This window comes from Dipodomys spectabilis, unplaced genomic scaffold (assembly GCF_019054845.1).
Source record: "Dipodomys spectabilis isolate Male_0828 unplaced genomic scaffold, ASM1905484v1 ptg000493l, whole genome shotgun sequence".
NCBI classification, from domain to species: domain Eukaryota; kingdom Metazoa; phylum Chordata; class Mammalia; order Rodentia; family Heteromyidae; genus Dipodomys; species Dipodomys spectabilis.
The window spans coordinates 322799-348005 of NW_024871170.1; the positions used below are offsets into that span (position 1 = coordinate 322799).

The 25207-nt window shown below is 51.4% G+C and overlaps 3 protein-coding genes across 5 annotated transcripts in view; 2 read left to right on the plus strand and 1 right to left on the minus strand.

Moving 5' to 3' along the window:
• Kras (KRAS proto-oncogene, GTPase) overlaps positions 1 to 16208 on the plus strand; it is a 57405-nt gene extending 41197 nt beyond the window's left edge. For 2 of the 3 annotated variants that reach the window (XM_042669325.1, XM_042669322.1), the window contains one exon: positions 16198 to 16208. The gene's annotated coding sequence lies outside the window, so the exon portion shown is untranslated. Of the gene's footprint in view, positions 1 to 1009; positions 1015 to 16197 lie in introns of all 3 variants that reach the window. The other variant, XM_042669323.1, reaches the window with a different exon arrangement.
• Positions 769 to 10440, minus strand: Etfrf1 (electron transfer flavoprotein regulatory factor 1). The gene is made up of 3 exons (XM_042669326.1): positions 10359 to 10440; positions 1085 to 1171; positions 769 to 993 (listed from the first exon to the last, which is right to left on the minus strand). The coding sequence occupies exons 2-3, from the start codon at positions 1127 to 1129 to the stop codon at positions 775 to 777; spliced, it is 264 nt and encodes an 87-aa protein (XP_042525260.1). The 5' UTR covers positions 1130 to 1171; positions 10359 to 10440; the 3' UTR covers positions 769 to 774.
• Dnai7 (dynein axonemal intermediate chain 7) overlaps positions 10799 to 25207 on the plus strand; it is a 31711-nt gene continuing 17302 nt past the window's right edge. The window contains exons 1-8 of the mRNA XM_042669300.1: positions 10799 to 10844; positions 14876 to 14893; positions 18357 to 18438; positions 18795 to 18886; positions 20700 to 20801; positions 22105 to 22242; positions 22504 to 22650; positions 25006 to 25109. Of these exons, the coding sequence (XP_042525234.1) occupies positions 10842 to 10844; positions 14876 to 14893; positions 18357 to 18438; positions 18795 to 18886; positions 20700 to 20801; positions 22105 to 22242; positions 22504 to 22650; positions 25006 to 25109 (686 nt within the window). The 5' untranslated portion in view covers positions 10799 to 10841. The remainder of the gene's footprint in view (positions 10845 to 14875; positions 14894 to 18356; positions 18439 to 18794; positions 18887 to 20699; positions 20802 to 22104; positions 22243 to 22503; positions 22651 to 25005; positions 25110 to 25207) is intronic.

The window sequence follows — 25207 nt, forward strand, 5'->3', positions numbered from 1 at the left end:
CCTACCTTCCAGCCCCAGGACCAGCAAAAAATCAAAACTCTTGTAAGGCAGACACTGAAGGATACCAGTGAGATCTTTATTATTCAGCTTTGAAATCAGAAGTGTTCTCTGTACGGTCTTCAGACTGTTAAAGTACTTGCTTAAATTTCAAGGCAGGGGTGGGCCTTGTCATACTAACTCACTCAGGAGCTTTTACAACATTCCTGATGGCTTGTCAGGATCCTGCAGCCAGATTACAAATAGCTGTGCTGTGCTGCTGTGGGGTCCTCCCTCACACAGCTCTGCGCTGGGCGGGACACACCCTGAGGAGCTGCTGGTGGGTCGGGAACCTGGAAGGTGCGCTTGCGTGCACCAGCCAAGGGACGTAAGGAAGCGCTCTGACGGTAAAATGGAGAAATTGGCCAAGCATGATTGGCTAAAACATTTAAGTTAGGAAACTTAAGTCTATTGTATTTTGTTTCCAAATTGGGTACTCAATTCATGAATTGGTAATATCACTAAATTGTTCTTTAATGATATTACCTGATAATGTTTAATAATTTTTTATTTATAATATTGGTAATAATAAAATGTTGGTAATAAAACCAAACATAAAGGCTTGTGGATATAGCTCACAGTGTCATTACAATTGAATTCTGTTAATTGTACTCCAATAGGTCAACTCAGGTCCTGACATAAATGATGTCTATGTGGCCATTTTAAGGTAGAGTACTTTACAATACCTGGTACACACACAGAGTTGCATTGACTTTCAGCCAGGTTATAGTGTCATGGTCAGTTAGTGCTGGTATCTGGGTAATAGCGTTGCTTCATGGCCCTGTATTTCCTAAGGAAGTATAAGGCTTCTAGCTCTTTCATTACAAATTCGCCTTGCTTAATAAGTTCTTTGATCTTCTCTGGATCTTTCACGTCTTTGTTTTTAAGAAAAACATTCTTCAAACGTCTTTTAAAATAGTCTGCTCCTTTCGGGTAGTCCCGGCCAAGATACAGCAGCTTGAAAAAGAAAGAGTTTATGTTTCTCAACACTGCACATCACACAACATACTGAGTAGCAAGCTAGAAAGCTGACAGCGCCATTACTTACATTCTTATACAGATTCAGAACTTCTCCTCTTAAAGGATTGGCCATTTTCACTTCACGTGGAGATGGATCCCCTTTTACACATCACACCTGGAGAAAAGGAAGATTGCTTTTGTAAAAACCATCGCCATCTTCCTTTAAATACTGGGAAAACGGAGTATTGCAGGCACAGTTTGAGAAAAGGGGGTGCTTCAGAAGAAGGGTAAAAACTACTTGGAAGAATCTGGATGTGAAGAGAAAAACGGGAGAACAAAACTGCAGCGCCCAAAGGCTGCAGGCCGCCCAAGCGCTGCTTCAGCACCTGCTTCAGTGAGCAAGCTCAGTGCTACAGAAGACAAAGAGCAGCTTGTACTCCCGCGTCTCACGAGGCACGGCGAGCCTTCAGATCTGTCAGGCCCGTGAGAAGGGAGCCCTGCTCGGCTGCTTTAGGTCTCTAAGGCTGTTGAGAATCTTCTGTGGGGTGTGTGTGTGGGGGGGGGGGGGGTAGTAAGCTCAATACAAGAGCCCAGGGGCTCTTGGTGGAACAAAGGTTCCCCAGCCCTGGAACCCAGGCACGCTGTCCCCGGTCTCCCCAGAGTTGTAGGGTTCCGTGTGCGGTCCGTGTTTAATACGACTGCCCGATGGAAGGGTTTCCACCCTAAAATCCTTTCTTCAAGGAGCCTGGTGATGGTAGTGGATGGGCCATGGCATCTAAGACCTAGAGAGAAAGCAAGCTGCTGTGCTAGAAGCACTCATCACCTTGCTCAGTGAACCGAGGTTGCGTGTGTGCGCATGTGTCTCGTGGCACACGCACACAGCCCGATTCTGCACTCACGTCTGTGATCTGTTGGCACCGGGTCAATCCGGACACGGTGGCCTTATTTTCACGGGTTGCCTCCTTCCAGGTTTTCACTCCTGGCCAACAGTGAACAATGTTTGTCGGTCGTGGGGCTTGAACTCAGGACCTGGGCGCTGTCCCTGAGCTCTTCTTTGCTCAAGGCTTGTGCTCTACCCACAGCTCCACTTCGTTTTCTGGTGGTTCACTGGAGATCAGAGTCTCACGAACTTTCCTCCCTGGGCTGGCTTTGAACCGCCATCCTCAGACCTCAGCCTCCGGAGTGGCTGGGATGCCAGGAGTGAGCCGTCCCGGTCACTGCTGCCCCTCAGACATCTGCGCTACCGCGAGGCCACAGCCGGTGCCGCCTCTCTCCACCAGGGCCGCCTCCCTTTCTCCCCAGAGACCACGCCAGAGCCACCCCTAGAAGCTCACGGTGCCCAGCTCCTCCGAATGCCATTTGCACTGAAGTCAAGAAGGAAGCAATGAATTTTAAAAACATGTTGCCAGGCACTATTGGCTCCCGCCTGTCATCATAGCTACTCAGGAACCTGAGATCTGAGGATCGTGGTTCAAAGCCAGCCCGGACAAGAAAGTCCGTGAGATTCTGATCTCTATGGAAGTGGCGCTGTGGCTCAAGTGGTAGAGCGCCAGCCTTGAGCTGAAGAGCTGAGGGACAGCGCCCAGGCCCAGAGTTCAGGCCCCACGACCAGACCAAAAAAAGATTTTACATCAGCTCTATGTGAATCATGGCAAGTAGATTCTGTTTAAAACTCGGTGCCAAGCAAGGAGTGCATGTTTGTCATACTCAGGAGAGGTCAGAGGAAAACCAGTTGAGGCCAGCCTGGCTATACGGCAAGACCACTGTGGTAAGAAACCCCAAACAATAACTGAATAAGTTAAGACCTCCCGTTACTTGCGGGTGCCAGTGCTGGGGCTTGAATTCAGGTGCTGTCCCTGAGCTTTTGTGCTTAAGGCTGGTGCTCTACCACTTGAATCACAGCTCCACCTCTGGCCTCTTGCTAGTTAATTGGACCTAAGTGTCTCACAGACTTTCCTGCCTGGGCTGGCTTTGAACAGTGATCCTTAGATCTCAGCCTCCTGAGTATCAGCTGGGATTACAGGTGTGTGCCAACAGTGCCTGGCTCCATTGCTTGTATTTGCCCCCTCTCAGGCATTTTGACAAAATCGACATCACTTACAAATTCCCACAGCAGAGTGCCCGAGCCTCCAGTAGCTCTCGGGGTCTCCGTAGGGCCTAATTCGAGCCAAATGCCTCCCATGTGCTCCATGCCCGTGCCCTAGGAGAATTCACATGCGGACCGAGCCTTTCCCGCACCCTCAGCCATTCGCTTTCCAGCTTCTAAAGTTCTCCTGCTGCCATTACCTCTCCTATTTGTTTCCCTGAACGAAAGACTTCCTGGCTTCTACTGAACTCCTAACGACAGTATTTCACCTCCACCGCCAACAAAAAACATCTCTTTGAGTGGCCAGGTGGCAGCATGCACCTGTCATCGGTTGCCTGGAGACTGCAATCTGGAGGTTTACACTCTCAGGAAGCCCAAGCTGGGAATGGTGACATGTAAGCACCCTCCCGGCTACGGTAGGAAGCTAAAACAGGAGGACCGCAGTCCAGGCCAGCTCCGGTGAAGAGCGGGACCCTAGCTCAAGATGACCAGAGCCAGCGGGGCTGGAGGTGTGGCTCACGCGGTCAAGGGCCTGCGCAGTCACCACGAGCTCGAATCCCAGTACCGCCAACACCAGACAGGTCTTTGGCAGAGTGATGTCTCTTTTTCTGTGTGTACTGAAGCGACTGACTTGCAAATGTTTTGCAACTGATTCTACATCAGTGTAATTTCATAGAGCAAACTCTGGTGTAGTCAGTCACCTGGCGGGTTCGGCTGCAGGAGTCAGTTGTGTGATGTGTGAAAGCTTTTGTGAGCTCTGGCTTCAGCTGGGCTGAATTTTCAGTTGGCCTTTTCATAAGTTAGGAAGAAAGAAAGAAGGAAATAGTACGGCCAAGATAAATGTGTCTGGTTCTCTGATGCTAACACATATAGATCAAGACAGTTGTTCATCATCATCATCATCATCATTGAACTGACTTTCAGGCACTCAGACTTTAATTTCCAATTCAGGAAACACACCGAGTGCAGGAAGGGGCTCTGGCCGCTTCCTAAACCCTGCACAGCATCACGGGAGACACGAGTGAGGGAGAGGAGAGGCGGCTGCCACCCGGAGCCCCGGGGCCTCGGTCCTGCAGGCCTCCTCGCTGCCCAGTGCCACCTCCCCGTGCCCAGGCTGCCCTCCTGTGGGAGTCTGCGCTGGGGGCTTTTCCTCCTTTGGGCGAAGGGGTTAAGACTTCCGCTCCAGTCCTGGACAGACAGACAACTGTCCCCTTAGCAGAACACAGTGTGGACAAGGACTAGGTGTTTTCGTATCCGAATCTGGCATAGATCACTCTCTCAAGCTTCCGATGATGGTAGAAGCTAAGGGAGAATCGCCAAAGAGAAGCAGCCTGGAGCTGTCTGAGGTTCATTCCCCAGACCAGCGCCTGTCAGAGCCTCACCCTGGGTGCCAGGCTGCTGGCACCTCTGATCCTAGCTACTCAGCCAGGCTGAGGTCAAAGCCAGCCAGGCAGAAAACGGTGGCATTCTCATCTGTATTAAACCATGCCATGGAACAAGTCTGAGCAAGGCTCAGGGGGCAGAGCCCCAGCCCCAGGGACGGCACCCAGCCCCAGGAATGGCACCCCAACACCAGTGCCAGAGGGTGTGCGGCCGGAAGGGTCCTGCGGTGGTGGTCAGCCTGGACCACAGGCCACGCGCACTGGGGTGGGAACAGGCCTCCCCACGCTCCAGGCCTGTGCGGGGAGCCTGGGGCGGCCAAGGGCGCCGGCCCCAGCCCTTCTGGCACGTGCTAGAACATGATCCAGCGTTCCTAGGAATCTAACATGCGTATAGAAGGCAGCTTTCCCTGTGGGCATTTGGAATTATTATATATTATATATGTATTGTATAATTCTATATATTCCATATATTACATATTCTATACACTATGTGGAATGTTATGTATATATTATATGTTATATATTCTATTATATATGTATTGTATAGTCTATATATTCTATATATAGTACATATTCTATATTCTACATATTGTATACATCATATGTAATATGTGTATATTGTTATATATTTTATCTTGTATATTCTATACATATTCTATATATTCTATACTATATATTCTATACATTGTTATATATTATATATTGTGTATATATTGTTATATATCGTATATTCTATACATGTTATAAATCTATTATGTATACATTATGTTATATATCTATTATGTATATATTACACGTTATATATTATGTATACATTATATGTTATATATTCCATGTTATATACCTATTATGTATATATGTCATATATCTATCATGTATATATGTTATATATATAGATCTATTATGTATATATTATATATGTTATACATTATGTTGTATATTATATATAATGTATATATTGTTATATATCTATTATGTGTATATTATATAATTATATATTGTGTTATATATCATATCTATTATGTATGTTATATATTAGGTGTTATATATCTATTATGTATACATTATATATCATATATCTATCCTGTACACATGTTATATATTAGGTGTTATATATATTATGTATAGTATATATCGTTATATATCATATGTGATGTATACATTATACGTTATACATCTTATCTATCATGTATACATGTTATATATTAGGTGTTATATATATTATGTATAGTATATATTGTTATATGTGATGTATACATTATACGTCATACATCTTATCTATCCTGTACACATGTTATATATTAGGTGTTATATATATTATGTACATATTATGTATAGTATATGTTATATGTGATGTATACATTATACGTCATACGTCTTATCTATCCTGTACACATGTTATATATTAGGTGTTATATATATTATGTATAGTATATATTGTCATATGTGATGTATACATTATACATCATACGTCTTAGCTATCCTGTACACGTTATATATTAGGTGCTATATATCCTAGCTATCCTGTACACATGTTATATATTAGGTGTTATACATCTTATCTATCCTGTATACATTTTGTATATTAGGTGTTATATATATTATGTATAGTATATGTCGTTATATATGATGTATACATTATACGTCATACGTCTTATCTATCCTGTACACATGTTATATGTTAGGTGTTATATATCCTAGCTATCCTGTACACATGTTATATGTTAGGTGTCATACGTCTTATCTATCCTGTACACATGTTATATATTAGGTGTCATACGTCTTAGCTATCCTGTACACATGTTATATATTAGGTGTTATATATATTATGTACATATTATGTATAGCATATATTGTTATATATCATATATGATGTATACATTATACGTTATACATCTTACCTATCCTGTATACATGTTATATATTAGGTGTCATACATCTTATCTATCCTGTACACATGTTATATATTAGGTGTCCTATGTCCTAGCTATCCTGTACACATGTTGTATATTAGGTGTTATATCTATCCTGTACACATGTTATATGTTAGGTGTCATACGTCCTAGCTATTCTGTACACATGTTATATGTTAGGTGTCATATATATTATGTATAGTATATATCGTTATATGTGATGTATACATTATACGTCATACATCTTATCTATCCTGTACACATGTTATATATTAGGCGTCATACGTCCTAGCTATCCTGTACACATGTTGTATATTAGGTGTCCTACGTCTTAGCTATCCTGTACGCATGTTATATATTAGGTGTTATATCTATCCTGTACACATGTTGTATATTAGGTGTTATATATCTTAGCTATCCTGTACACATGTTATATGTTAGGTGTCACACATCCTAGCTATCCTGTACACGTTGTATATTAGGTGTCCTACGTCTTAGCTATCCTGTACGCATGTTATATATTAGGTGTTATAGCTATCCTGTACACATGTTGTATATTAGGTGTTATATATCTTAGCTATCCTGTACACATGTTATATGTTAGGTGTCACACATCCTAGCTATCCTGTACACATGTTGTATATTAGGTGTCCTACGTCTTAGCTATCCTGTACGCATGTTATATATTAGGTGTTATAGCTATCCTGTACACATGTTATATATTAGGTGTCATACGTCTTAGCTATCCTGTACACGTTATATATTAGGTGTTATATATATTATGTATAGTATATATTGTCATATATGATGTATACATTATACGTCATACATCTTATCTATCCTGTACACATGTTATATTTTAGGTGTCACACGTCCTAGCTATCCTGTACGCATGTTATATATTAGGTGTTATATCTATCCTGTACACATGTTATATGTTAGGTGTTATAGCTATCCTGTACGCATGTTATATGTTAGGTGTTATATCTATCCTGTACGCATGTTGTATATTAGGTGTTATATCTATCCTGTACACATGTTATATGTTAGGTGTCACACATCCTAGCTATCCTGTACGCATGTTATATATTAGGTGTCCTACGTCCTAGCTATCCTGTACGCATGTTATATGTTAGGTGTTATAGCTATCCTGTACACATGTTATATGTTAGGTGTTATATGTTAGGTGTTATAGCTATCCTGTACACATGTTATATGTTAGGTGTTATATGTTAGGTGTTATAGCTATCCTGTACACATGTTATATGTTAGGTGTTATATGTTAGGTGTTATAGCTATCCTGTACGCATGTTGTATATTAGGTGTTATAGCTATCCTGTACGCATGTTGTATGTTAGGTGTTATAGCTATCCTGTACGCATGTTATATGTTAGGTGTTATCCTGTACGCATGTTGTATATTAGGTGTTATATCTATCCTGTACACATGTTGTATGTTAGGTGTCATAGCTATCCGGTACGCATGTTGTATGTTAGGTGTTATAGCTATCCTGTACGCATGTTGTATGTTAGGTGTTATAGCTATCCTGTACGCATGTTGTATGTTAGGTGTTATAGCTATCCTGTACGCATGTTGTATATTAGGTGTTATATCTATCCTGTACACATGTTATATGTTAGGTGTTATAGCTATCCTGTACGCATGTTATGTTAGGTGTTATCCTGTACGCATGTTGTATATTAGGTGTTATATCTATCCTGTACGCATGTTGTATGTTAGGTGTCATAGCTATCCTGTACGCATGTTGTATGTTAGGTGTCATAGCTATCCTGTACGCATGTTGTATGTTAGGTGTCATAGCTATCCTGTACGCATGTTGTATGTTAGGTGTCATAGCTATCCTGTACGCATGTTATATGTTAGGTGTCATAGCTATCCTGTACGCATGTTGTATGTTAGGCGTTATAGCTATCCTGTACGCATGTTGTATGTTAGGTGTTATAGCTATCCTGTACGCATGTTATATGTTAGGTGTTATAGCTATCCTGTACACATGTTGTATGTTAGGTGTTATAGCTATCCTGTACGCATGTTGTATGTTAGGTGTCATAGCTATCCTGTACGCATGTTGTATGTTAGGTGTCATAGCTATCCTGTACGCATGTTGTATGTTAGGCGTTATAGCTATCCTGTACGCATGTTATATGTTAGGTGTTATATGTTAGGTGTTATAGCTATCCTGTACGCATGTTGTATGTTAGGTGTTATAGCTATCCTGTACGCATGTTGTATGTTAGGTGTTATAGCTATCCTGTACGCATGTTATATGTTAGGTGTTATAGCTATCCTGTACGCATGTTGTATGTTAGGTGTTATAGCTATCCTGTACGCATGTTGTATGTTAGGTGTTATAGCTATCCTGTACGCATGTTGTATGTTAGGTGTCATAGCTATCCTGTACGCATGTTGTATGTTAGGTGTCATAGCTATCCTGTACGCATGTTGTATGTTAGGTGTCATAGCTATCCTGTACGCATGTTGTATGTTAGGTGTTATATGTTAGGTGTCATAGCTATCCTGTACGCATGTTGTATGTTAGGTGTTATAGCTATCCTGTACGCATGTTATATGTTAGGTGTTATATATTAGGTGTCATAGCTATCCTGTACGCATGTTGTATGTTAGGCGTCATAGCTATCCTGTACGCATGTTATATGTTAGGTGTCATAGCTATCCTGTACGCATGTTGTATGTCAGGCGTCATAGCTATCCTGTACGCATGTTGTATGTTAGGTGTTATATCTATCCTGTACGCATGTTGTATGTCAGGCGTCATAGCTATCCTGTACGCATGTTGTATGTTAGGCGTCATAGCTATCCTGTACGCATGTTGTATGTTAGGTGTCATAGCTATCCTGTACGCATGTTGTATGTCAGGCGTCATAGCTATCCTGTACGCATGTTGTATGTTAGGTGTTATATCTATCCTGTACGCATGTTGTATGTCAGGTGTCATATCTATCCTGTACGCATGTTGTATGTTAGGTGTCATAGCTATCCTGTACGCATGTTATATGTTAGGTGTTATAGCTATCCTGTACGCATGTTGTATGTTAGGTGTTATAGCTATCCTGTACGCATGTTGTATGTCAGGTGTCATATCTATCCTGTACGCATGTTGTATGTTAGGTGTCATAGCTATCCTGTACGCATGTTGTATGTTAGGTGTCATAGCTATCCTGTACGCATGTTGTATGTTAGGTGTCATAGCTATCCTGTACGCATGTTGTATGTCAGGCGTCATAGCTATCCTGTACGCATGTTGTATGTTAGGTGTCGTAGCTATCCTGTACGCATGTTGTATGTTAGGTGTCATAGCTATCCTGTACGCATGTTGTATATTAGGTGTTATATCTATCCTGTACGCATGTTATATGTTAGGTGTTATATCTATCCTGTACGCATGTTATATGTTAGGTGTCATAGCTATCCTGTACGCATGTTGTATGTTAGGTGTCATAGCTATCCTGTACGCATGTTGTATGTCAGGCGTCATAGCTATCCTGTACGCATGTTGTATGTTAGGTGTTATAGCTATCCTGTACGCATGTTGTATGTTAGGTGTCATAGCTATCCTGTACGCATGTTGTATGTTAGGTGTCATAGCTATCCTGTACGCATGTTGTATGTCAGGCGTCATAGCTATCCTGTACGCATGTTGTATGTCAGGCGTCATAGCTATCCTGTACGCATGTTGTATGTTAGGCGTCACACGTCACCATATCCTACGCATGATGCATCACAGCGTCGTCGGCCCGCGCGGGCTCCCGCCCCAGGGCCTTTGCTCGGCCCGCGCCGGGTCGAGGTCGCGACCTTGGGGAGGGCGCCCCGGGAATCGCGCCCCGCAGGGTCACGGGACGGCCGGTCAGACCGGCGGGCCGAGGGAAGGTGCTGGAAGGCGCGGGCCCCGCCCCGCCCCGCCCCGCCCCGCTCCCACCGCGCGGACCCCGCGACGCTCACCCGGCGCGGCTCCGGCTCCGGCTCCGGCTCCGCCTCGCCGAGAGCCGTAAAGCGCGCCCGCCGTGACGACGAGCGCTTTCCGGCCGGCCGCGAGCCGTGAAAGCGGAGGCGCGGCCCGACAGTCCCCGCCGGGGCCGGAAGAAGCCCCACGCGACTGCGCCGACCTGAAGGGGCGGGCCTGCGAGCGGGGTCCGGTCTGGGGTGGGTGTGGCCTGTTGTCTTGACAACCGGGTGTGGGCGTGGCCTAAGACGTCAGGAGCCACGGGGACGGAGACCGGAAGTGCTCCAACGTGAGTGTCTCTCCTTGGTTCTTCCTTGTGGGTGGGTGGGGCCTGTCGTCCGGACAACTGGGGTCTGTGGGCGGAGTCAGCGACCGGAAGAGCCCCATGCGGCTGCGCGGGGGAGGCGGGGCCTGTTGTCCTGACAACCCGGGAGCGTTGGTGGCGCGGAGCGGCGCGGAGGGCCGGGCGCCGTCGCCTCGCCATGGTGCGTGAGCCGGGAGGGCGGCCGGGGGTGACGGGGGCCGACCGGGGGCGACCGGGGGCGGCCGGGGGTGACGGGGGCCGACCGGGGGCGACCGGGGGCGGCCGGGGGTGACGGGGCCGACCGGGGGTGACGGGGCGACCGGGGGTGACGGGGCGACCGGGGGTGACGGGGGCCGACCGGGGGTGACGGGGGTGACGGGGCGACCGGGGGTGACGGGGGTGACGGGGCCGACCGGGGGTGACGGGGCGACCGGGGGTGACGGGGCGACCGGGGGTGACGGGGCGACCGGGGGTGACGGGGGTGACGGGGTGACGGGGGGTGACGGGGCGACCGGGGGTGACGGGGTGACGGGGGCCGACCGGGGGTGACGGGGGTGACCGGGGGTGACGGGGGTGACGGGGGTGACGGGGGTGACGGGGTGACGGGGGTGACGGGGGTGACGGGGGTGACGGGGTGACGGGGTGACCGGGGGTGACGGGGTGACGGGGGTGACGGGGTGACGGGGCCGACCGGGGGTGACGGGGGTGACCGGGGGTGACGGGGGCCGACCGGGGGTGACGGGGGTGACCGGGGGTGACGGGGTGACCGGGGGTGACGGGGGTGACGGGGGTGACGGGGGTGACGGGGGTGACCGGGGGTGACGGGGTGACCGGGGGTGACGGGGGGTGACGGGGGTGACGGGGGCCGACCGGGGGTGACGGGGTGACGGGGGTGACGGGGTGACGGGGTGACGGGGGTGACGGGGGTGACGGGGTGACGGGGGTGACGGGGGTGACGGGGTGACGGGGTGACGGGGGTGACGGGGGTGACGGGGGTGACGGGGTGACCGGGGGTGACGGGGGTGACGGGGTGACGGGGGTGACGGGGGTGACGGGGTGACGGGGGCCGACCGGGGGTGACGGGGGTGACGGGGGTGACGGGGTGACGGGGTGACGGGGGTGACGGGGTGACGGGGGTGACGGGGTGACCGGGGGTGACGGGGGTGACGGGGTGACGGGGGTGACGGGGGTGACGGGGGTGACGGGGTGTGACGGGGTGACGGGGTGACGGGGTGACGGGGGTGACGGGGGTGACGGGGGTGACGGGGGTGACGGGGGTGACGGGGGGTGACGGGGGTGACGGGGGTGACGGGGGGTGACGGGGGTGACGGGGGTGACGGGGTGACGGGGTGTGACGGGGTGACGGGGTGACGGGGTGACGGGGGTGACGGGGGTGACGGGGGGTGACGGGGGTGACGGGGGTGACGGGGGGTGACGGGGGTGACGGGGTGACGGGGGTGACGGGGGTGACGGGGGTGACCGGGGGTGACGGGGGTGACGGGGGTGACGGGGGTGACGGGGGGTGACGGGGGGTGACGGGGGTGACGGGGGTGACGGGGGGTGACGGGGGTGACGGGGGTGACGGGGGTGACGGGGGTGACGGGGGTGACGGGGGTGACGGGGGTGACGGGGTGACGGGGGTGACGGGGGTGACGGGGGTGACCGGGGGTGACGGGGGGTGACGGGGGTGACGGGGGTGACGGGGGGTGACGGGGGTGACGGGGGTGACGGGGGTGACGGGGTGTGACGGGGTGACGGGGTGACGGGGTGACGGGGTGACGGGGGTGACGGGGTGACGGGGGTGACGGGGGTGACGGGGTGACCGGGGGTGGCGGGGGTGACGGGGGTGACGGGGGGTGACGGGGTGACGGGGTGACGGGGGTGACGGGGGTGACGGGGGTGACGGGGGTGACCGGGGGTGACGGGATGACCGGGGGTGACGGGGGTGACGGGGGTGACGGGGTGACGGGGTGACCGGGGGTGACGGGGGTGACGGGGGTGACGGGGTGACGGGATGACCGGGGGTGACGGGGGTGACGGGGGTGACGGGGTGACGGGGTGACCGGGGGTGACGGGGGTGACGGGGGTGACGGGGTGACGGGGTGACCGGGGGTGACGGGGGTGGCGGGGTGACCGGGGGTGACGGGGGTGACGGGGTGACCGGGGGTGACGGGGGTGACGGGGGTGACGGGGGTGACGGGGTGACGGGGGTGACGGGGGTGGCGGGGTGACCGGGGGTGACGGGGGTGACGGGGGTGACGGGGGTGACGGGGGTGACGGGGGTGGCGGGGTGACCGGGGGTGACGGGGGTGACGGGGTGACCGGGGGTGGCGGGGTGACCGGGGGTGACGGGATGACCGGGGGTGACGGGGGTGACCGGGGGTGACGGGGGGTGACCGGGGGTGACGGGGGGTGACGGGGTGACGGGGTGACCGGGGGTGACGGGGGTGACGGGGGTGACGGGGTGACGGGGTGACGGGGTGACGGGGTGACCGGGGGTGACGGGGGTGACGGGGGTGACGGGGTGACGGGGTGACCGGGGGTGACGGGGGTGACGGGGGTGACGGGGTGACGGGGTGACCGGGGGTGGCGGGGGTGACGGGGTGACGGGGTGACCGGGGGTGACGGGGGTGACGGGGGTGACGGGGTGACGGGGTGACCGGGGGTGACGGGGGTGACCGGGGGTGACCGGGGGTGACGGGGGTGACCGGGGGTGACCGGGGGTGACGGGGTGACCGGGGGTGACCGGGGGTGACGGGGTGACCGGGGGTGGCGGGGTGACCGGGGGTGACCGGGGGTGACCGGGGGTGACGGGGTGACCGGGGGTGACCGGGGGTGACCGGGGGTGACGGGGTGGCGGGGTGGCGGGGTGACCGGAGGCTGACTGGGGGTGACGGGGTGACGGTGGCGGGGTGACGGTGACGGGGTGACCGGGGGTGACGGGGTGACGCGGTGACGGGGTGACCGCCGACAGCGGCCGACGCGGAGTCAGGAGCCCCGTGTCGGGGGGCGCGGGGGCTCCCCCGACCTTGGGCCCGCGCCCCGCCACCCCGCCACCCCGCCGGGAGCCCGCGCACGGCCCCGCCCGAGCTCTCGCGAGGCTCCGGTTCCCGCCGCTTCCGGCCGCGGCCAGACAGACCCAGCCGGCTGTAGAGGAGGATCCCCTGACCACGGGGGCCGTGCGCGGGGCAGGCAAGCGCGGATCGCCACGAGCAGTCACCCATCAATCACCAATCGCCAATCAATCACCAATCGCCAATCAGTCATCATCGATCACCAATCAACCACCAATCAATTACCAACCAATCACCAATCAATCAATCATCAGTCACAATTAATCAATTACCAACCAATCACCAATCAATCAATCATCAGTCACAATCAACAATCAATCATCAATCATCAATCAATCAGACAGGTTCAGGTATCAGAAAAGACGGACCAGGCCTATGCCTGCAGAGCCAGCCAGACACCATGATCAATCATCCATCAATCACCAATCAATAATCAATCACCAATTAATAATCACCAATCAATCACCAATCAATAATCATCCATCACCAATCAATCAATTACCAACCAATCACCAATCAATCAACCATCAGTCACAATCAATCAATTACCAACCAATCACCAATCATCAATCAATCATCAGTCACAATAATCAATCATCAATCAATCATCAATCAATCAGACAGGTTTGGGTATCAGAAAAGACCGAACCAGGCCTATGCCTGCAGAGCCAGCCAGACACCATAATCAATCAGGTTCGAATATTAGAAAAGACCAGATCAGGCCTGTGCCTGCAGTTAGCAGGAACACCATAATCAATTGATCAACCAGATAGGTTGGTATATCAGAAAAGACTGACCAGGTCTGTGCCTGCAGAGCCAGCCGGACACCATGATCAATCAATCAATCAATCATCAATCAGGTTTGAATATCAGAAAAGACTGGACCAGGCCTGTGCCTGCAGAGTTAGCAGGAACACCATAATCAGTTGATGGATCAATCAGTCATTGGCATCCGTGAGCTGTGTAAGGGTCCCTCCCTGACGGGTGATCTATAAGAAGGAAGTATTGGGTGTGACTTCAAGTTCAGATTTAGGGAAGAATGGCCTCTTCCCTGTCTCCTGACACCTTAGAGCATCTTGGTACTTGATGAATTTACAAACAACAAAGTAATCTTTTCTTCTTGTTTTCCAATTTTCAGGGTCCCAAAGCGAAAAAGGTACGTGGAAGTTATTTTCTGGACGTAGATCTCTGAAAACACTTCTCTCTGCAGTTTCTTTTTTAAAGCGCGTTTGTATCTTGTAGTACAGTTTATTGACCTTACTGGACTTCGTAGAGGAATTGGCCTGTGGCCAGCGGCCCGGCCCACTGTCATCCTAGCCACCCAGGAGGCTGAGATTGTAGGGCCGCCCTTCGGCCAGCCTGGATAGGAAAGTCCACCAGTGAGACTCTTACCTCCAATTAAGCAGCCAACAGCTGGAAGCGGAGCTGCGGCTCAAGCGGCACACCTGTAGTCTGGAGCAAAAATGCCCAAGCAGTGAGTTCAAGCCCCAGGACCCCCTCTCCCCCTCCGCCTCCACACAAAAAACAGACTCATGCTTTACAGTCACACGCGTATTGCAAATTTGAGATGTGATGTGGAGTTTCACAAATAGATTTACTTTGCCAGAAAACCACATAGCTATCCAGTCACAAAGAGCCAAGGAACGGTTTACTGCCGGCAAAGGGACCAGCAAGACCCCTTCTCCCAAGAGAGAAGAGCCTGCTGTTGTCTGAGGAGACCTGTGTAACCTCCATGATTAGGGGTGGAGACCCCGGTGGAGATGTGTGGGCCGGGGCTTCGTCATGGCCGGCTGCGGCTTGTGGCTGCCGCCCAAGGACTAGGGAAGGGGCCTTGCAGCTGCCCTAAGAGGACCCTGCTGCCTTATATATATGGTGGTAGCTGCCCCCGAAGAGCGCCATCTCAAGGTAAAGGGTAAATGGGCGCAGTGTTGCCTAGGGAAAGAGCCTGCTAGGTTCTGAGCGTGGACGCTACTGAGCCAACAATCCCCACGTTTTGGCTTACTAATTGTACGAGGGAAGCAGGTCGGGAGCAGGGCGAAGGTGCTTTGTTCTGGAGATGCTTCCTGCTGAGAAGGGGGCGCAGGAGCCCGCGGGGCTCGCCCCACCAAGAGCCCTCCTAGGAGCATCGGATCGATGGATTGGAAAGGCTCGTCTTTCCCATAAGGACGGATTGTAGGCGCAGGTAGAAACAAGAACAAGCAAACAGCCCCTGTGTAGGGCGACGTGGCCCCTTGCCTATAAAATGCATTCGTAGTGGGCACAAGTACGCTTGCCCCTTCTTGGTTCTATTCTGAAGCTGGGCAGGAGTGTCGTTTTCCGACATTGTTGAGTGTATCATCTATTGATTTCTAACGTATGGCATCAGCATCCGCCAGGGGTCCCGCGGGGGCTCTTCCCACTCACAGGAGTCAGCATGGCTAGCCTGTGGCGTGGTTGGGGCAGAGGAGAGGCTGGTTTAAGTTTTGTAGGACTAACAGTTAGAGAGGTCGCAGTCCTTCGGGCCAGGGGGACCAGACGTGGTAATGCACGCGGTCCTGCGGGACCCCAGCCTGGGACAGCAAAGCGTCTGCAGCCGTGGCGGGAGCTGCCTCGAGGAAGCACAAGGAGAGGTAGCGGGAGACGGACAGGCTGTGGTGTTGGCTGTCACCTGTCTGGAGTGCATACGCCGGCCACGGTGTGTCCTGTCTACCCCTGCCCCTCTGCAGTGCCTGAGGACGGCGTCCCAGCCGCCTTGTCCTTGGAGGCACTCAGGGCAGCCAGGTTGCTAGGCCAGCGGGGCTTGTGGTGCCTCGACGAGTCCAGGAGGGGCAGCCTCGGACCTGCACAGCCGCAGATCCAGGAGGGGCAGCCTCGGACCCGCACAGCCGCAGATCCAGGAGGGGCAGCCTCGGACCCGCACAGCCGCAGATCCAGGAGGGGCAGCCTCGGACCCGCACAGCCGCAGATCCAGGAGGGGCAGCCTCGGACCCGCACAGCCGCAGATCCAGGAGGGGCAGCCTCGGGCCCGCACAGCCGTAGATCCAGGAGGGGCAGCCTCGGACCCGCACAGCCGTAGATCCAAGCAGAGGCAGCCTCGGACCCGCACAGCCGCAGATCCAAGCAGAGGCAGGGTGCTTTCTGCTTGGCAGAAAACTGAACGGCCGGTTCAAAGCCAGCCTGGGCAGGAAAGGCCTTGAGACTCTGATCTCCAGTGAACCACCAGAAAACCAGAAGTGGCGCTGTGGCTCAAGGGGTAGAGCGCCAGCCTTGAGCTGAAGAGCTGAGGGACAGCGCCCAGGCCCTGAGTTCAAACCCCACGACCGACAAAAAAAAAAAGTATAAAGTTTATTCTGACCATTATTCCCTAAACAATAGGATGACAGTATTTACACAACATTTACATTACGTATTGTAAGTGATCTAGAGAATATTTAGCTGTATGAAAGGACATGAGTAGGTTATATGGAGGTAATAGATCCCTTCCTTCCTCCCCTTCCCTTCCTCACCCTCCCTCCCTCCCTCCCTCTCTCCCTTCTTTCCTTCTTTCCTTCCCAGTCCTGGGGCTTGAAATCAGGGCCTGGGCACTGTCCCTGGGCTTCTTTTGCTCAAGGCTAGCACTGTACCACTTGAGCCACAGCACTGACTTCTTCTGTGTGTGTAGTTAACTGAGGAATCGAACCCAGGGCTTCATGCATGCTAGACAAGCACTCTACCACTGAGCCACATTGCCAGCCTCGTGTCTTGTTTTGTTTCGGTAATGTTTTTGTTTCTATGGTGCCAGTCCTGGGGCTTCGAGCTCTTGCTTGACTTTTGCTCACACCTGATTTCTACCACGTAAGCCACAGTTCCACTTACAGTTTTTAACTGCTGGGGTTACAGGTGTGAGCTACCAGCACCCGGCTAGCACAGATTTTATTGCCAATTGCTATATAAACATTGTACTTGATCTCTGCTATTAAATAGCAATTTACCGAACTGGTACAGTTGTTCTTCAGGTACATTTGAGTCATAAAAATCCCTTTCATGTTTACAGACAATTTCTGAGCTGTATGTACATACGTATTACTTTCTTTCATCAATGGGATTAGCTTCTCTATGCTATTATTTTAAAGCTAGAGAAACTAGAAATGAGCAGCTTACCTAAATTGTGTATATATGTCATTCTCTGCTTTTGAGTAATTTACAAGCTGATCTGTCTGTCTGTCTGTCTCTGCCTGTCTCTCTGCCAGTCCAGTGGCTTGAACTCAGGGCCTGGGTGCTGACTTTGAACTTTTTTGTTAAAGGCTCGTGCTCTACTCCTTGAGCCACAGCTCCACTTCCAGCTTTATGGTGGCTCATTACAGATAAGAATCACATGGACTTTTCTGCGTGCGTTGGCTTTGAACTGCGATCCTTTGAACTGAGATCTCATCTCAGCCTCCTGAGTGACTGGGATGGCAGGCGTGAAGTACTGATGTCCAGTCAAGCTGATTTCTCTTACTTGCCTCCAGATGTGTCTTTCGATGTCTGCACACTTTGAGGTTATCTTGTCTGCACGAAGAGTTGGTTTCACGAAAGCAGAAGTGTTTGAGGAATGTGTGTTTTGTAGGTAACTTGGAGGCACGTTAGTAACCTTTGTATATGTTGTGGGCTTTGTTAAGGGTCCGGGTAAGAAGAAACTCACCAAAGCCGAGCGTCTGAAGCTGCAGCAGGAGGAAGAGGAGAGGCGACTGAGAGAGGAAGGTGCAGAATCTTCAGTGCTCTTTGCATCTGTAAGGGGAGCTGGCAGTAGGCTGGTATTTCCATGCCCCGTCATCTTCTTTTCAAAACTCTTCACATAGCGTGAGAAAGCTAAGGGCCAGCACCTGAGCCCTGCGTTTTCACCCTGGTACCGTCTTGAAGCTCTAGTACAATTCTCTCATTTCAATCTCATTTGTTGGAGTCTCACAGACTGTCCTGCCTGGGCTGGCTTTGTGCTGTGATCCTCCTATCTCAGCCTCCTGGGGAGCTGGGGATGGCAGGCCTGTCCCAGCAGCTTGAGAGCCTAAACCAGCAGCAGCCTAATCCCTGAGCTCATTCTTGATGCTTTGGTGCTTTAGAGGAAGCCCGATTGAGATTTGAGAAAGAAGAGCAGGAAAGGCTGGAGCGCATGCGAATCGCTGAGGAAAAATGGCATCAACTTGAAGAAAAAGTGAGTAGAAACGAGCGATGATCTTTGTGGGGGGAGAGGCAGAGTTTGAAGTTAGGGACTCAGGCTCACGCGACAGGCAGCTTACCACGTGAGCACGAATGTTCTGTTTTTTAAAATTTATTTTTCTTATCATTAAGAAGTTGTGCAGGGGGCTGGGCAGGTGGCTCAGTGGTAGAGTGCTTGCCTGGCATGCATGAGGCCCTGGGTTCGATTCCTCAGCACCACATACGCAGAAAAAGCGGGAAGTGGCGCTGTGGCTCAAGTGGTAGAGCGCCAGCCTTGAGCTGAAGAGCTGAGGGACAGCGCCCAGGCCCAGAGATCAGCCTCCATGACCGGAAAAAAAATTGCACAAAATGGTTTCAATCCAGCAAGTCTGTCTGTCTGTCTGTAAGTCCCAGGCAGCTTGATCAAGCCACCCCTCCATTCTTGTCCGCCCCTCAAGTTCCCGGACTTCACGTCACCTGTGACTCAGAATACCGGCTGCGTTGGCCCGCCCTCCCCTCTTGCGCATTCGCCCCCCTTGCCTCGTGAGTTACCCGTCGGAGGCGCCCCTGTGTGCACCGGGCTTCCGTTCACGGCTCCTGCAGCATGTCAACACACACTCATCAATTAGACCTGACTTCCATAGATGAGGGAACATGCCTGCCTCGTCACGCTGGACCCCACTCACTGCAGTTAACACGCTTTCAGAACGAAATCGTGTCATTCTTCATTATGTATGAGTAAAGTTCCATTGTATACGCACAACACACGAGTACACATATGTATATACATGATATATAACACACCAATGTAATATGTTATATACTATATGATTACATATAATACATATCATGTGCATGTTATATATGATGTGTCACACTGTATCATATATAATTATATGTACATATATGTAATATAGTATATGCTATATACTATATGATTACACAAAATGTATATCATACATGTGTATGTTATATATGTGTCACACTATATCATATAATTATATGTACATATATGTAATATAGTATATAATTTATAACATTATATAATATATATACTATAGTAATATAATTACATAGCATATACTTATAATATATAATAAATATAATTATATGTGTCATGTTATCTATATTACATATTGTATGCATATAGATTGATATATGCATATAGATTATATATAATATGATGATATATATCATTACATATGTGTGTGTGTGTATATATATATATATATATTCTATACATAGGCAATGCTGCACTTTGCATTCAAGGCCTCAGGTTGCTACCCAGGAACTCTTGCTGCCAAGTGTGGCAGCAGCCATATTGTTTTGCTGGTTCATGTGACGCATCCCTTCCTGTGTGGGCACGTGGGTGTCATCTGCTTATGCTGGGCTTTTTCTTTTCTTTTTTCTTTTTTTGTACCAATCCTGGGGCTAGTACTCAGGGCCTGGGCGCTGTCCCTGAGCTTTTTTGCTCAAGGCTGGCATTCTACCACTTGAACCACACTTCTGGCTTTTTGGGTGGTTCCCTGAAGATAAAAGTTTTATGTCTTGGGGCCGGGCACCAGTGGTACATGCTGTCATCCCAGCTACTTGGGAGGCTGAGATCTGAGCATCACGGTTCAAAGCCAGCCCTGGCAGGAAAGTCCATGAGACTCTTACCTGCAATGAATCGCCAGAAAACCAGAAGTAGCGCTGTGGCTCAAAGTGGTAGAGCGCCAGCCTTGAACAAAAGATCTGAGGGACAGCGCCCAGGCCCTGAGTTTCAAGCCGCATGACTGGAAATAGAAGAACAGAAAGCGCAGGCCCACGGCTCTATTTCTGCCTCACAGGATCTCGAGAGGCGCAACCAGGAGCTGCAAGAGCTGAACCTCTTAGAGGAGTGCTTCCTGGAAGCGGAGAAATTAAAGCAAGAAATCAGATCTCTTTCTCGGGTGAGACGATTCGCTTCCTTTCCTGAGCTGATAGCTTCGTGGGCACGAGGGAGGTCTGACACCACGTTGAGCCCAGGAAATTCAAAGTTACCCAGAAAAAGCCTCAGGCTCACCCTCCCGTGCCCCTCCCCCTCCCCCCCCCCCCCATTTGTCTTCTCTGCCTACGTTTGACTTTCGATCCCCAGAACCAAAGAAGACAAAAAAGATACAGTTACAAAAAGAGAGAGTTCCATAGAGCAGGGATCAGAGGCAACAAAAGGCGGAGAAGGCTGGAAGAGCCAGCCAGGAGGGACTGGACGCGCAGGACGTTAACTGTCCCGGGAATATGCCCTGTCCTGATGGCCAAGCGTTCAAGCACTAGAGGAGCCAGGGGCCCCGACACTCAAAGGCTCGGCTGTGGCCCTGGCTGATTCTGCCAGGGAGTTCGCTAGCTGCCAATGCCCGGCCCGGCCAGGACTCTAGAGCTTGGATCCAGAACATCTCACCCTCTGGGCTCCGAGCTAGAAGACTCTGTCCGCCCCGTACATGATACTCTGGCCCTCAAGGCATAGATCCTCACCTACTGGTGATTTCCTCTGAGCCAGGCACCCGTGGCTCACGCCTGTCATCCCAGCTACTTAGGAGGCTGAGATCTGAGGATCCTGGTTGGAGGCCAATATGGGCAGGAAAGTCCATGAAGCCCTTAGGTCTAATTAATCAGCAAAAAGCCAAAAGTAGAGTTGTGGTTCAAGTGGTAGGCTACCAGCTGTGGGCAAAAAAGCTCAAGGACAGCGTCTAGGCCCCATGGACTGGTAGACACACACACACACACACACACACACACACACACACACACATTATTTGGATGAAAGCAAATCTGATTTCATTATTATTTGGCTTGTATAGAATTACTGGTTAGCCAGGCACAGGTGGCTCATGCCTGTCATCCCAGCTACTCAGGAGGCTGAGATCTGAGGATCACAGTTCAAAGCCAGCCCAGGCAGGAAAGTCTATGAGACTCTTGTCTCCAGCAAACCACCAGAAAACCGGAAGTGGCGCTGTGGCTTAAGTGGTAGAGCACCAGCCTTGAGCTGAAGAACTGAGGGACAGCACCCAGGCCCCGGGTTCAAGCCTCATGACCAACAGCAAACACACACACACACACACACACACACACACACACCTGGTTAAAGCCATCAAAACCTGTTGACCCTGGGAGAGGAGGAAGAAAAATAGAAACAGTGTTGAGAATCCCGGCCTGCAGCAGGTGGCTGGGCCGCACCGCGGTCAGGTCCGCCAGCCTGCCCTTGTGTTCTCGCCGCAGTGGAACCACTACATCGCGTGCGATGGGAGGCCCGACCCGTCGGAGTCGCAGGAGATGAACACGTTCATCAGCCTGTGGCGAGAGGAGCCCGACGAGACCTTCCAGGCCGTGATCGAGAAGAGCAAACTCGTCCTGTATGTAAGTCCGCAGCGCCACCCAGGCTCCCAGAGTTAGAGCGCACCCCAGGAGAGGCCAGGCGTGCAGGGCCTGCTGGGATCCAGAGGTGCGGGCAGCCCCTCGCCAGCGGGCACAGGGGACACCGGTCATCCCAGCTACTCAGGAGGCTGAGATTTGAGGATCCCAGTTTGAAGCCAGCCCAAGCCACAGGTCTTCCCTTGTTCACCGAGCCTCTGCTTCTGGGATGACTGGCATTAATGGAAAGATCCTTTGGCATTCTAGTTAATCGAGAAGATGAAGCTGATTCTGTTGGAAACGCCGCCGGGTGACATGGACAGCAAAGCTACGGCGCAGTACACGGGGTCCGTGCGGCAGCTGCAGGAGCTGCTGCAGCTCAAGCTGAACAGAGCCACCGAGCTGCTCCTCCGGGTACGCACGCGCCCCCCCCTCCCCCCCCAGCGCACCACTGCGGCTCTGCATGTGCAGAAAGAAAGCCTCTTAGCCACGCGCCAGCGGCGCACACCTGTCATCAGACCCTGAGCCCCAAAGCCAGCCTGCGCTCACAGACCCAGAGACCCTGATCGCCAGGCAACCACCAAAACGCTGGGGTGGAGCTGTGGCTCAAGGGGTAGAACGCCAGCCTTGAACAAAAGAGCTCAGAGACAGCGCTCAGGCCCTGAGTTCAAGCCCCATGACCAGCACTAAAAAAAATGAAGGAAGGAGAGAGAGAAAGAGGGAGGAGAGACAGGACGAGCAATAACCAGATGCCTAGATCACAGTTTGAAGCCAGCCTGGGCAGAAAAGTCCCTGAGACCCTTATCCCCAGTTAACCACCAAAAATGCAGGACGTAGAGGTGTGGCTCTAGCGGTATAACGCTAGCCTTGAACAAAAACGCCAAGCAAGAGCATGAAGCCATGAGTTCGAGCCCTGGTACCACCACCACCACCACATACACATATAACATAGAGCTTGAGGAGCCAGGGGTTTAGACCCTGGGCTGAATCATGCGGTAGGAAGGAAGGAAGGAAAGGAGGGAGGGAGGGAGGAGAAGGCAGGGAAGGAAGGAGAGAGGGAGGGAAGAAGGAGAGAGGAGGGAGGGAGGAAGGGAAGGAGGGGAGGAGTGTGGGAGGGGAGGAGCAGGACTAATTAGGCCACGTGGCGGGCTCAGGTCTTGCCCCGGCTGGATTAAGTCACAGTGCTAAGTGGCTAGTGGCTGCAGAGATGCATGTGGTCCGGGAGAGGTCTCCTCGCTGGGGATGTCTGGGATAATCTGATTATCTCACACAGTGAATGCAGGGACCCACGATGCGATCAATCAGCGAAAGTTCCGAGTGTGTAATCACGCTGTTGTGAACACGCGGAGCCCGCGTGCTCACAATAGAGGCCCTCGGGGTGTGCGGAAGGAAAGACTCTACAAAATCAGTGCTTTTCAGTCTCCGGCGTGGCAGTGGGCTCTGGAAAGGGTCCGCGCGCTGCCCAGCCGTGAGGGCTAGAGCTATGGAGGAAGGCATCATCCACAGATCATACCTGCCACCCTGCCTACTCGGAGGCTGAGAGTGAGGATCACCAGGCAAGGCCAGCCCGGGCGGCAAAGGCTGTGAGACTATTCGCTAGCAAACCAGCAAAACAGAAGCCAGAGGTTGGAGGTGTGGCTCAGGTGGTAGAGCACCAGCCCGGATTTCCCCATATTGACACAAATCCTCACTTACGCGAGAAAACGTTCTTTCCACTTAAATTCAGCTTTTCATCGTAGAATTCCATAGGTGTGTCAAGTGTCCTTTTCAAACAAGCATATCTCTTCTGTTATATACCCTCACCCCCTTCCTTTTTTTGTGATTGCAAACAGGATGTTTTTTTTTTTTTTTAATGGTATCTTTTTTTGTCGGTTGTGGTCCTGGCCGCTGTCCCTCAGCTCTTCAGCTCAAGGCTGGCACTCTACCACTTGAGCCACAGCGCCACTTCCGGTTTTCTGGTGGTTCATTGGATATCAGAGTCTCATGGACTTTCCTGCTCAGGCTGGCTTTGAACAGTGATCCTCAGATCTCAGCCTCCTGAGTAGCTGGGATGGCAGGCGTGAGCCGCTGGCGCCCGGCCTTAATGGTACCTTTATACTTGAAATATTTTAATCCTACTCTTCACCCCCTAGTAATATGTCCTCCCCCCACGAATCCCCTCCACCAAAATGTCCCTGTTTTCTACTTATGTCCCATCATCTGCATCTTCATAACCATCATCATTTTAGGTTCAGATTCTGCAGATTAATAAAGGCATGCAAAACTTAGCATGTGTGCATGTGTGTGTGTGTGTGTGTGTGTGTGTGTGTGTGTGTGTGTGATTATTGAGGCTTGAACTCAGAGCCTGGGTGCTGTTGCCTACCTTTTTCAAACTCAAGACTGGCACTCTACCACTTGAGCCACAGCTCCACTTCTGGTTTTCTGGTGGTTCATTTGGATATCAGAGTCTCATGGACTTTCCTGCTCAGGCTGGCTTTGAACCACGATCGTCAGATCCCAACCTCCTCGGTAGCTGGGATTACAGGTGTGAAGCACCAGTGTCCCCCTAGTACTGACTTTGGGAGTTTGGCCCATCTCGCATTTCTCTCTCGGCGACACAGTCCCGTTGGAGAATTGTTCCGGACCTCCTGCGCCATTTTCATTTAACCTTGATGTCGCCAGGTGATGGGTGAGCTAACGCAGGGACTCCATGAGGAGATAGCTTTGCCCGATTCCGGTTTTTCCTGAGTCCTGTGGGTTCTGGTTAACATGATCTTCTTTCTCTTGCAGCAAGCTAGTAATTTAGCCGACATGGACAGTGGAAATATGGAAAAAGTCATTCGGGACGAGAACATTAACCTGTACCTGTGGGCAAACCTCAAGAAGAATCCGAGGTAGCAGGGGCCACCCTTCCAGCGGCCAGAGCTTGGGGTAGGATGGCAGCCACTGAGGGCTGGAGCTGCAGGCCGCCAGGCCGAGCTCCGTCACACAC

Coding starts and splice junctions, on each gene's coding strand:
- Etfrf1 (XM_042669326.1), bottom strand. CDS start 1,129: ATGGCCAATCCTTTAAGAGGAGAAGTTCTGAATCTGTATAAGAAT. Junction 994..1,084: donor TTCTGAATCTGTATAAGAAT/GTAAGTAATGGC, acceptor TTCTTTTTCAAG/CTGCTGTATCTTGGCCGGGA.